This window comes from Sceloporus undulatus, chromosome 5 (genome assembly GCF_019175285.1).
Source record: "Sceloporus undulatus isolate JIND9_A2432 ecotype Alabama chromosome 5, SceUnd_v1.1, whole genome shotgun sequence".
In the NCBI taxonomy this organism is placed as follows: domain Eukaryota; kingdom Metazoa; phylum Chordata; class Lepidosauria; order Squamata; family Phrynosomatidae; genus Sceloporus; species Sceloporus undulatus.
Genome location: NC_056526.1, coordinates 130325967 through 130339611, shown reverse-complemented (window position 1 = coordinate 130339611; position 13645 = coordinate 130325967). Strand labels below are relative to the sequence as shown.

The window sequence follows — 13645 nt, the reverse complement described above, 5'->3', positions numbered from 1 at the left end:
TCTCAGCTTCAGAGGCTGGCTATGACATACCCCCCTCTGAAGAAACTTGCCAAGAAAACCTCATGATTGGTTTGCCTTAGGGTTCCCATAAGTCGGAAACGACTTCAGGGACACAACAGCAACAACAAAGGGAATATTTGAAGAACCAGTATGGTGAATCCTTGGAAACTTCCTGGGGTACCTTGGGCATGTTGCTGTCACTCAGCCTTAGAAGAAGGCAATGGTGAGCCTCCTCTGTTAAATCTTGCTGAGAAAACACCATGATAGGTATGTCTTTGGTTTGACATAAGTCAGAAATGACCTGAAGGTAAACAAGCACAATTTTTATTTTTATATTTTGCATTCTTCTTTAATAAAATCCCCAGCTTCTGTCCACAGTTTTTCTGGTTAGGTTCATTCAGGTTTAATAGTGCAAACTTGTTCTTAGCATGGTCTTTACATTCTTTTGGGATATTCTTTCAGTTGTATTTTAGCACTATGATTGATCCAATATTCTTCTTTAGTTTTTCTCTAATTCTCACTCCCCAACTGCCTTATTGACTGGCTTCCCACCTAAACCCTCAGTTCCTTTTATCCGCCATAGCAGCATTCATTTTCCTGTCAAACTTTAAAATTTCCATTTGACAGGATCACTCTGCGTTTTGGTGGTATTTCTTTACATTGTCATTCTTATTTTAAAAGGAGTGCTGCGATTTCTGAGAGAATCGCGTATTTACATGTGAATTTAACTTCTGAGGAATTTTTTTTAAAGAGTCACTTGCCTTGCAATTGCAGTTGGCAAGGCCCATGTACTTCTCAGGAAAAACGTTTTTTAAACATCTACAGAATGAGGGACTTTTTCCACCCCAAATAGGCCCTGACCTTTTCCACTCCTATTTGGGGCAGAAGCTGTCCGGATTGAGGCCATACTGTGCACTTACCATGGCCCCAATCCAACTCTCTCAGGGGCGGCGTGGTGGTGCCCCTTTGGGGCCAACTGTTTAGAGAGAGAGTGTGTGTGTGTGTGTGTGTGTGTGTGTGTGTAGCTCCTTACTGCTTTTGTTAAATCTCATCTCATTATTAATGTTACCCCATTTCTTCTCACATTTCCATTTCCATAATAAAACAGTTTGTACAGTGGACCCTTGTTATACGCTGGGGTTTGGTTCCAAGATCCCCCATGTATAACAAAATCCGTGTATGCTCAAGTCCCATTAAATGTAATGGCATAGCAAAATGGTGTCCCTTATAAAAAAAGGAAAATCAAGGTAACTTTATACTTTTTTGGAACATTTTCAAACCGTGTGTGCTTGAATCCGTGTATAAGAAGGGCCGACTGTAATTAGCTAATTGAAAATGACCCATTCCTGTCCACTGTAGTTCACTGGGTCAAAGTACTGCAATCTTGATACATGTAATTTCTTGTTTAAACATTTTTAGCTTCCTCTAATTCATACTTCTCATATTCCACATTCCTGTTATAGGTGTTGAGCAGTTTTGGGTGTTCTTTTCACATCTGTGTGTGTCACCAACTGACTTTTCTTTTGACAGGTCCAAGCTGTGTCATTAGACTGAGCATTATTTCTATTTGTCCTTTGCTTAGTTCTCTGCCAGTACTGTACTACTTTTTGCTCCATTTCAGAGTGTATCATCATAGCATTTTCAAGGTAAATGACATTAGGAAGGGGCCTCCTACTATGCAAGAATTAGCCGAAAGCAACTGCCATTATCCATAACATTATCCTTCCCCATTATCAGTTTCTACTGCTGCTTCCCAGTAGCTTCTCTTTGGGAGCTACTCCACTTTCTTCATCATTGGAACTATCACATCTTTTTTTCTGATGGAGCTATTACTCCCAGAACAGAATGGATGCATCTTAGACTGGTGTCTCCACTTAAGGCATTTTGCGTTGGATGATCCCACTTGGAGTCTAGACTTTTGATAGAGTCTAGTTTCTGATAACAAAACTCTCAGTCTTTCTAACAGAGTCGTACACTCTCACCGTTAAGTGCACCTGAGAGAAGGCTTGGATTACATGTGGTCATATGTGAATGGAATGCTAGAATAGGTGAAACCTTGATCTGATCTAACTTGCCTTTCCTTTCTTTTTATGAACCAAGATCGCTCTGTTTGGAGGGACAGATGTTATTATTTACACAAGTCACTTTTTTCACCCTGATTTCTTTTTCATGCAACACTGCCCACTTCATGTGTCATTCCAAAAGGTGACCTTTATATTTAGGAGAAGAGGCAGGAGGATCTCACTTTGCATGTAAAATCCCATGTGTCTGTCTGTCTTGAGCAAGTCAGGGTGGGGAAAGTATTAAACACCACTTTTTTTTTTTTTAGCCCCTGCTAGTCGCACAAAGCCCCCTTCTAACCCATTTAAATTTTTCTGGGCTCAGCTTTCAGTTATTTTCCTAAAACAGCCAGAATGCAAGAAAATTAGTTGTAAACACGGGGGCTTTGTTCCTTTCCCCATGACAAATTCAAAACCTCCAAAAATGCCAAGCAGGGGTTGATGCATAGTTTTGTTTGCAAAACCATGCTTTTCCAAAATACTACATTTAGCTATGCTACCTCACATCTTTCCAAATATGCAGAATGAATATTTAAGTTCTGTTGAGTGAAGAGTGCGAGTGTACGGTTAGGACAATTTAAACATCAAAAAGCAAGAAAATTGTAAATGGAGCAATTCATGCCTTTAGAGACCTAAATGGTAGCCTTATTTTGACCCAACACATTATTTCCTTCATAATAATAATAAAAAAGAAATCAGGCCTTCTCCAGAGTGGTAGTATAATGGAAGATGTTTAACTGTTATCAAGAGTGAAAGTTCTAAAAGTAAGCACGGGGAAATACTAAATTGACTGTAGCATGTAGAGAGAAAGTCTTTAAAAGAAATCCTCATCTGTCTCTATAAATCCTGCTGCAATTCAGATTGAATTCAAACTGAATTGGGAGTACATCGTGTCATTTGAATATTTAGTTATCTAACTAAATGTAACACAGGAGTTAGTCACCTTAGAATAATACATGCTATGTATATATTTGGGCGGCCTAAAAGCAAACAGAAAAAAACTGTTTGATTAGCTATTTGTGCGAATCTGAGCCATTAACAGTGTAGGGTATGTATTAGGATGTTCAGTAGCTTTTTCTTGTAAAATCAAAAAAATTGGAGCATTCATCTGTGAGATCATCTTGACATATCTTCTTCCACCATTTCTCACTAAGCAATTTCCTGTTATGACGTGTCTTTTAATAGACTGTGTTATGAACACATTTCTATAGAAATGGGAATTTATAATCAAGATTAAATCTTTCATTGCAAAAACTACAAATGAATGGATTGATCCAGTCTACTCACAAGGATATATTTTGTTTTCAGACAGCAAATTACAAGATAACAGTGCCATATTAGACAGGTTGGGAGAATTTTCATTGGCATATGAAGGCCAGTCATGGTGCCTCTATATCTGATGTGTAGATTTCTGTCTGCAAAAGATGGAACAGATGCAAAATGCATCAGTTAGTTATACCTAACTAACTCTTTTTTTTACTTTTTATTTATATATTTATGTATTTGTATTTGTACTGTAATTCAACATTATAATGTTACATTGAAATTCCAGAAGGCTGGTTGTTAAGCTGTGGCTAACTCGCTTACTGTGGCATGTGTTTTCATAAACATGAGGCTTAATAACAACATAATTATGGCATGAGTTTTCATAAGTAAAAGCAGTATAATAAAATGGACTAAAACTGTGGTGGTTATATAAACACAGTCATTTCCTTTATAGTACAAGATAGTCTGCTTGCTGTCATTTTATTTTTCTCTTCCTATTTTGCATAAAGACTCAGTCACAAGCTGTGAATAAATAAAGTAAGGCAGCTTAATTAATTTTTACTAAGAAGTTAAATCAGGAAATCCTTTTAAAAATACTTGGGACTTTGTGACTATGGGAAAGGATGAAGTTGTTATTGTGAATATCTGATACTGGTGATGGTTGGCTTTCTTAAGCAAATGTTGATCATTCTCCACTGGTGATTGTTAATATTCATTGGCTGTCAACATTTACCGGAAGAATGTTAAAAACTGTATCAATACTTTCCAGTTTCTGACATTCACAGTAACAAAGGCACTAAACCCTTGCTAAGTAATAAAACAGACTAGTTGAAACATTTTGAGTAATGAATATTTAGAACCCCACAAGTGGGAATCATTCTTTGAGTTGCTGCATTGAAGCCATTATAGCGAGACAGTATAACTGACAGTAGATTTGGCCTTGGGGATTTTACATATCCATAGTAAACCAAGGCAACAATAAAACATGAGCAGTAGGAAAGTCATGAAAAGGAATTTCATGGAAAGTACATTCAAAATATGAGCCAATTCTGGCAGTATTCCAGAAGTGATTATGTTTAGACAGGAGATTGATGTTGGGAATATAAAAGAATTAATATTAAGATAAGCAAAAGGAAAGAGATCTTAGAATCAATGATCTGAAGCAAATACCTGTGTATGTATAATATGGAATTTTTTTCAACTATATGGTTATGCAAGTAATAATAAAAAATGCAAAAGATTTTTACATTAATAGTGTTGTCAGTTGCAACATCCTAAAACATTGTTATCATTGTCTCAGTCAACTAGAATAATTTCAATTAGAATGGAATTAAAAGTGGCAGATAGAATTCCACATCCTTTTTCCAGGGGCAAACACCCTTTTTAACCATTTTGAAGCCAAGACCTGAAAAGGTGCAAAAGTATATATGGGAAGAGTGGCATCTGGACCATCATTACCTGTTTTACTGTGCTTTGTTGGAGTTAAATTGCACAGTGATACTTGGCATTATATGCCTGTTGCCAAATTGCCAAGCCATCATATGGGCATAAGTAGCCATAGGAGTACAAGCCAATAAGCCTTAATGGACAGAAACTAAAAACCATTAACTTTTATAGGACCTCTACAGCCCTTTAGTTTGGGGGAAGACTTCTAGTTCTAGCAGTATTCACACTCCCTGCCTCACTGTATTGTGCTGGGCTAAGTGTACTGTGACAGCATGGAGAACTTTGAAACATAACCAGGGCACTGGAAATATGCTTTTTTCCCTCTAAGTGAATAAATCCCCATCCCAAAAAGTACATTTTGGGATGTTTCAGTGGCATTTGGGCTCTTACCAGCTCCTCTGTTACCCTGAAAGTTTCAGTACTACTTATTTTAAACAAGGGGTGATGTTGTATCTAGAAAAAAATAGTAAAGATCACATTTTGCTTTCTGTGATCTGAAAAAAATTGTCTTGAGGGCTGACACTTGGTTACTGATGATATGGTAGTTTGCTGGAAGTAAAGCGCCAACTAGTCATTGATATGTTTGAGAAACTGGTGTAAAGTTTTCTTCTTTGTGGTCTCTGTTCCTCACACAAATGGGTCTTGCACCTTCACAGGTTTAACTCTTGAAATATTCCAGAGCAGAGTAGCTTTTAGCAGTAACCCAACCATTTGCACTCCAGCATAAATAACATGACCAGCGATTCCCTTCAGTTGCTTCTTGTCTGTTGTACAATTCACTTTCAGAACTTCAGACACTGAGTAGCTTCCACTTTTTTATTATTCTTCTGCATGATTGCACCTTGATTCTCTTATTTTTGTTGGTTGACCAAAGAGAGTGTGAGAGATAACTCTTTGGACTTTCTGCAAACTCTCTTGCCTTTTCTATTCCCCCTCAGCTCAAATCTGGTCAGTGGTTTTTTTGGAAGTGGTGTCCTTGTTTAAAGTGGTATCCAAGTCCTTGTTTAAAAGGTTAACTTTATGCAGAGGGGAAATCCTGTGCTCAGCCAGCCGTGCAGAGGGCCTATTCTGCTTTGGAGAGTGGCACAGGGTCAATTCTTGCCCAGTTTGTTACAGCTTCATGATCCAGGCCCTAAAGAACTGTGTTTCATGGATGAGAACACATTTGTAGGAGAAACCCCTGAAGGCAGTGGAAGTGGTTGCAAAGAACAGTCGCCTACACACAATCACTATCTCCATTTGCAAGCAACCCTACATTCTTTCTGTTTTGGAGGACCCATCAACCTATGGACCCTTCCTCTGCATCTAAGACCTGCCCAACTCCATCCACACTAGCCTCTGTGTTTCAAGACAGCTCTGAGGTGATACTCATCCCTCAAATCCTGGGAAAGCCAATGTCAGTTTGCCTCAAGGCAGCCAAGGGGCATAAATGAAGCATGATTGACTGTACTTCTCTGAATACTAACAAAAGGTACAAAGGGCCTAGTAAAGCAAGGTGCACTGCATCAGTCCCTTGGTTGCCATCACTAGTTCTGCCATCAGGAAACAGCTGGACTCAACTAGCTCTCCAGCATTAATCGTCCTTGAAGAATGGGCCCATACTGAGGATTGCTCAAGAAATGCCTCTTGTAGCACATACACAGTCCTACCGCCCTCAACAGAGCAATCTCATGGGATTAGCTCTTGCTGCAGGTCTTCCAGTTCTCTTGCCACATCCACTGTCCATGCCACCTCGTGGGGCATTCCAGGCATCACCTCAATTCACATATACTCCATGCCATCTCATCAATGCTCCTTATCCTGGAAGAAGGACTATCTTACCCCATCTGTATCACCTGAGTACTTTCCTGAGATTCACTCTCATTCTCATGACAGGTCTCCTCTGTCTCAGTTCCAGTGCAGAGATTATTCCTATTGGTCACTTCTATTGGTGAAGGTTCAAAAGGACTTGGCACTGCACTGCAGTGGATGAAGCATCCCTGGTTTGCAACACTCCTACAACTGTCCCAATGGAATCTGGCTCCCATACTCACCAACCTTGGTTCGCAGGTGGAGGGCTACATCAGACACCTGAACATTTGCACCCTCCACCCAGTCAAATGACACAGGTTCTGTCCCTTTGCCCAAGCTTTGAATCTCCCTGCAGTACTGACAAATGAATGGACTGCTATAGCTTTTTTGTTACCTCTCAAAGAAGATGGCCTATCTCTATCTTCATTATGAGTTTACTTCACCACCTTAGTGGCACACCAGCTTGCATCTCATTCAACAGTGTCACTGTTTCAAAGCCCCATTATTAAGATGTTTCTCAAGGGACCTCTCACATCTTTACCTGCCTGCCTGAGACCGAGTTCCATCACAATCTCTTGCTGTGGTTCTTTCTCAGCTCACAAAGAAGCCATTCGAACCCATGACCACCACTGACCTGCTACTCCTCATTCTGAAAATTGTGTTCTTAGTGGCCATCACCAAGAGTTCTGTGGGAGATATCTGGGCTCTCCTTTTTAATTGGCTTGTCTTCCACACAGATAAAATTGTCTTCCATTTTGATCCTGCATTCCTTCCAAAGATAGTCTTCCCATTCTACCTGAAGCAAAACATTGTGCTGCCTGTCATCTAAAGGGATCCTTTATGCCAGCTTGGAGAAGGCCTTGCTTTGCTAGATGTCCGACAGGCATTGGCCCTTTACACGTGTCACACTACTTCCTTCTGGAAGTTCCTAGATTGTTCAACTGTCATGGAGGCAGTATTGCTGGTGTTAAGATGGGTGATCAGTCTCATCAACCTGGCATATCAACTCTGAAAGCCTCTTCCTTTGGATTTCAGCACATTTAATTTGTGCTGTTTCTACTTCTGACATCTGACTCTGGAGTATATCCTTGCCAGAATTGTTCAGTGCAAATATCTAGGCTCTGCACCCAAATACTTTCATCCAGCACTACTGGAATGACTGCAGGGCACATGAAGATGTAGAATTTGTCTGTGTGGTCTTGTCTTTGATCCTCGCTTCACCTGACCTGCCTCCATTGGTAAGCTAGCTAGTCATCCATTTGTGTGAGGTACAGAAACCATGAAGAAGGACAGGTTACTTATCTGTAACTAGTTCTTCAAGTGGTCATCCTTGCCCTCACACAAACCCACCATCCTCCCCTCTTTTCTTGCAGATCTGCCTGACTTTACGATTGACATTGGAACTGAGGGGAGTAGCTCTTTATGCTATTTATGCTGCTGCCCAAAGGGGCAGGGTTACTGCCAAAAGCTACTCAGCCCTGGAACATTCTGTAAATCAGATCTGTGCAGACACAAGACCCATCTGTGTGAAGGCACAGATTACCACTAGAACTACAAGTTACAGGTAAGCAACTTGTCCTTCCATATTTTCTAGCTTTCTAACAGTTGGCTTTAATAGGCACCACTTTATAAGAGACTATGGAACACTGTCTATTAGAACTGAGTTTATTCAAATGCAATTTTATGAATATTGGAGGAGATGGAATATTGAAACAAATATTCACCATATTTGTTGCATTTTGTTGGTTGCTAGAATACGTATAACACATCTGATATTGTGCCAATGCATACTGGTATTACCTGGAAAATGGTAAAATTTCCTTTAAGAAATCTTTTTGTTTTCAGATGAAGTTACTACCCCTTCTGAAAAGAATAAAGCAAATACTACAGAGAATGTTGGGTATTTTTGTTAGTGTGGTTTTGTCTTTTATCAGTGTGGCAGTTATGTAATAGAAAGGATTGGCGTTTAACATATTAATCTTATGAATGTTTCCTAATAACTGCTTTGTGTCTTTACAGTTATAATAGTCCATAAGCCAAGAAATGTTTTTGTTTTTTTTAAAAAAATGTATACTAGTATGGGCAGTATTTCCAATTTTTGTCTTTTAAAATCAAATTAAAAGATTCTCTATAAAATGCAAATTTCATTAACTGTTCTGTGTGAATTGTTTGTTTTCTCTCCAAAACATAAGCATTGAATTATTACATATTATGTTTTCTTGACCAGCAGCAATGCATCTATTTGGCCTCAACTGGCAGTTACAACAGACTGAGAATGACACATTTGAAAATGGAAAAGTAAATTCCGATACTGTGCCAACACACACTGTGTCATTACCTTCTGGTGAAAATGGTAAGAGAGTATCTAACTTTTATTTAGTTTTTTTCTTCAGTATTTAAACATTCCTAAATGTCCTCTTTCATCTAATGATTGTCAGTACTTTTTGTCCATCTATTTAAATTACAAAGGCGAATTTTAAAAAGAAGAGGTCATATTGTCTAAATCTATGTCTTTTGAGTATATGTGCCTTTAATCATTGTGAAGAAGTGAAAATGTAGTTACAGGTAGTGCTTCCCAGAGCACAGTGACTAACTTGAGCTGGAATTATTTTAATTGTGGAAATGGGGGGGCTGCATGGTTAACCAGCATCTACTGTGTCGGATCCCACTCAACAGTGATGTCAGACATAAAGATGTAGTCTGTGGCAGGCAGACTGAGTAGTCAAAGACTTCTATTGCAAATAGAAGTCTGGCACATTTTATTACAAATGCATTGCTTGCTGAAGTGGTTCCAGAGATGGGCAACACTCGTGAAAGAACCGTGGTTCAATGGTAGAATGCATACTTTGCACATACATGCTCTCAAGTAAAATCACTTAGTAAGTCTGGAAAAGATACCTAATGGAAAACCCCAGGGGCACTGCCAATTAAAGCAGACAGTTCTGAGGAAATGGGATCAATGTCCAGACTTGGTATAAGGCAACATAGGCACCTGTACCAAGACTGAGAGTCAAATTGTCACTCTCAGCACCTGCTATAGGCTGCATCAGGCCAAGAAATGACAACATTTTTTTTAAAAAAATTAAACCATAAGTGGCCAGGCAGTCACTTATGTGTTCCTTTTTTATTTTTATGGGCACTCTTTCCCTCCCCCAAAAAAAGTTTCTGTTCAAAACTGCTGCTCCCTAAGCAAGAAAATTTAATTTTAAACACCTGTCCCCCCCCCCCCCAAAATTGAGAACATTTTTGCAGCTGCTTGGGGGATATATATTACATGGGGTTCATAGACTATACTTTGTGCATTCCTGGTATAAGACAGAATTCTGTCTTCCTTTCTTTAGCAAGCTCACTACTGTGTTACTGGTGATCTTTTTGCCACTTTAAAAAAAGTCAACATGAGACTAGATATGCGGACAGATACTAGTTCAGTACTGAAGAAAAGTTGGTAACAGATGAATTGTGGAGAATGTAGTTTGGATTATAGCAGCTTGTTTTAAGGCTATGGTAATGCTTTTTGTGGGGGCAGAACTGATTGGAGGTACCTCTTCTTGGGCCTCTCCTATCTTAAAATTGTTGTATAAGAAGACAAAGCAATCATAGTGACTTAAATTGAGGGGTCATGGCCTGTTTGTCTGATTTACAAACTGCTTGGGCTTCCCTTATGTTTGATTGAGGTTGCACACTTTATCTAATATATCCTTATGTTATATTGAAATGGTATGACTATTAAAGATTGTATTAAGGATATTATATGGAGTGGTCTTTTACAAGACAAGAAATAAAATTCAAGTGATGAATTAATTTTATTGAAGATGCTTTTAAAGTACAGCCTATGTAAGGAGATTTTATTTTATTAACTTTTCTGATGTTGCCCTTTAAGTTTTTCTAAATCTTAGAGAGTCCATGCTCTTTTGACTGATAAATCAATAGTTTTAAAATGGAAAACGAGATTTAAATGGTTGATGAATGCTGTATTTGCAGTGCTATTTTCTTTAAATCTGTTATCCCATTCACAGTCTACAAGTGTGCCCTATGTCACTGTAAAAGAAAATAGCAGCATTTTCTGTTCACTTTTCTGTCCATCAAAGTTCCAAATTACAGAAATGATATGACTCAATTTCCAATCTGTACCATTTTTAGACATCTTGTCTAAGACAATGCTCCCTTCCACCTCTTCTCATTTCTTTTTGCTTCAGATATATCCTTTGTATTTTAGTATCCATCATCTCTGTCCTTATGTGGGTGGCTTCCTACTTATACAGAAGAACAAGAAGGAAATCTATTGTGCATTTAATGAATACACACACACATTCTAGTAGCAGCTGTGCCTGCCCCATTCACTTATGACTAACCACGATTTTTTATATAAAACGTGATTTTCACTGTTATTGGTTGATCCATTTAGTATGTGTCTGGAGGAGGGGATTAAAACTGCTGATATTGTCTCAATTGGGAGACTATAACATTAGGAAATGGTATTCATCATAACAGCTTGGTTCCCAAATACCTGAAGCATCATTTATCTTGACACCAATATGCCCATATCTTAAAAGCTTCCTAGAAGGCCGTTTTTTCCAAGTTCTTTGGCCAAAGAAGGCTATATAATTAAAAGGGAGATTAGAAGGAATTTATTAACATAAGAACAGTTTGGCAATGGTACCAGTTGCCTAGATAGGTGGTGGTGTCCCCTTTTCTGGATGTCTTCAAGAAGAGGCTGGACAGCTACCTGCTGGGAATGCTTTAGCTAGATATTCTGCACTGAGCAGTGAGTTGAGCTTGATGGTCCATGATACCCCTTCTAACCCTACAATTCTATGACTCTATGCCCTCTGATAGCACTCCTCTGGCATGGCCCTACCACAGATCATTGCCTGGTTCAAACAATGCTGTCATTTTGGCCCAGGTTACACATTCGCACAGAGACAATTGTGTTCAGGTGTTTGTACTGGTTCGAATTGTTTGCTCTGCTGTTTTTAAGTTTCCAGTTTGTTTTTGTTCCAATGATATTTTATTGTTTTTCCTGTTATTTTGTTTTTACGCATCTAGTGCTCTATTCTGATATTCTGTGATAAAAGGCAAGTTAAAATACTTATAATATGCAAATAATGGGATTGCTGTTTTCAGCAGCAGCCCTGTTTGTTCTTTGTAAGATTTAGTTCCACTCTAAATGTTCGTCACTGTACAAAAGGAAAACAAAACTGTCTACATTTTGAAATAAAATAAATAATGGATGGAATGGAACAATGATAGTTATAAGCCTCAGAGAGTAGAATGATCTATTTTAAAAAAGGACAGTGACTAAGATTTGTGTTCAACTGAACTGATTACCTCTGAAGCCACCGAATATCCTGCTTATCATGGAGGGCAATACACAGCTTACTGGGCTCCCCAAGATACCCAGTTTTTGTCCCTCCTGGTGTCTCCAGGGAATATTTCATAACCACTGCCACCACTGCTAATATTTTTGCCTTGAAACCAGAGCTTCCACTTTAACACAAAGTGTATGAGGAGCACACCAATGGCAGCTGGTGTTCAGCTCTACTTGGGAAGGAAGAAGGCCCAGAGCCAAAACTGCTACATATTAGAAGAAGCATTTATGCAAACTGAATCTTGTAAGATGAACTTAAATCAAACACACTACTGTATGTGTTAGAGCACATTAATCAAGCAGCACCACAGACCTGTTAACTGGATCTTTGTCCTGGAAACCTGGTACTTTTTGTAATTTAGAATTAATTTACAGTGAGCAACATGACTTTACTTCATCTTCATGTTATTTTTCTCTATATATCTCTCTCTCTCATATGCACACATACAAGCCAGAGAAGAGCGGGATCTAGATAAAATAGACTGCAATAAATACATCCACACCAGCAGATGGCAAGGGTTTTGTTTTTTTTACCTCTGCACCCTGCACTTCTCTTTTTGTCTTCCAGCTACCATGCATGTTGACTGTTTGCCATGCATAATTAAGATAATAAATCTTTGAACTGGAAAGCAAAACAATTTCTGTACAGAGCAGCAAAGAGTGCTTTTTCTTCTTTGCACAGTAAATAAAATAAATTGAGAAGTTGCTCCTCAAGGCAGCTTTCCTTCTGTCAAGGCAGCTTTCTTACCAATTTCAACATCCCTGAAATCAGTAGAGGGGGAGAAGCAAGTGTTATTTCTTCCCTCTTTATCAGGATAGAGCTCCAGGAGAAAGACTTGTCCAGGTATCTATGAAAGCAGAAAATAAAGCCTTGCAATCCACCGACACACTAAATTACACACCAGTTGATAGAAGCCCCTATTGCCCTTCTGAGTCTTTGAAGAATCTGTCAATTTTTCCTTCTCACTTCCCCATGCTCATCTTCTATTTGCTAAGCAGAGAGACCTCTGCCCATAAAGACCTTCTTGAAACCTTTAAAGGAAAAGAAACTATGGGGCAAAGCAGATGGGCACAAAGGAGTGGCTAGAAACCTCTCTGAATCTGATCGCCCTGGGGTTGTGGCGAACACATACCACGGCCCCGGGGGTGCCTCATCTCGCAGCCTTAAATAGGAGCAGAAAAGATCAGCTCTTTCTGGGCCCAATTTTGGGCCGGCTTAAGCAGCCTCAGTGTGGCCCTGGGAAGGCTTCCAGGTGCTGTGGAGGCATGTGTTGTGTAAATGACATGTGCCCAGGGTGGCCGAAAGCTGCCCCCATTGGCCCATCTATTTCAGGCCTATGTCTTTGCAACAAGGAACTTTGCCCAGTAAGATCAACAAATGTAGGTGTGCAAGATTGACTGAGGAGAAAGGTTACAACCAGTACTACCCTTTAGAGTGGTTATAGGTAAGGAAGCTATTGTTCCACAAGATCTGCAATCCAGTGCTTTAGTTGAGCTTGTAGCGATCCCTTCATTCCATACAACTTACACCACATGTTTACAAACACGCTTTCAAGTTATATCAAATAAAGACACATTGATCTAGAAATCAGTTGTGTGTGTATGTGCTTTCAAGTCTCCTGTCGACTTTTGGTGACCCCATGAATTTCATAGGGTTTTCTTAAGCAAAGAATACTCAGAGGTGGTTTTGCCATTTCCTTCCTCTGAAATATGG

At 39.2% G+C, this 13645-nt stretch overlaps 1 protein-coding gene across 3 annotated transcripts in view; it reads left to right on the top strand.

Moving 5' to 3' along the window:
- Window positions 1-13645, top strand: part of TENM3 (teneurin transmembrane protein 3) — a 1412274-nt gene that overhangs the window by 1259479 nt on the left and 139150 nt on the right. For 2 of the 3 annotated variants that reach the window (XM_042468494.1, XM_042468495.1), the window contains one exon: window positions 8791-8916. In XM_042468494.1, coding sequence (XP_042324428.1) covers window positions 8791-8916 — 126 coding nt within the window. Of the gene's footprint in view, window positions 1-8040; window positions 8128-8790; window positions 8917-13645 lie in introns of those variants that run through there. The other variant, XM_042468496.1, reaches the window with a different exon arrangement.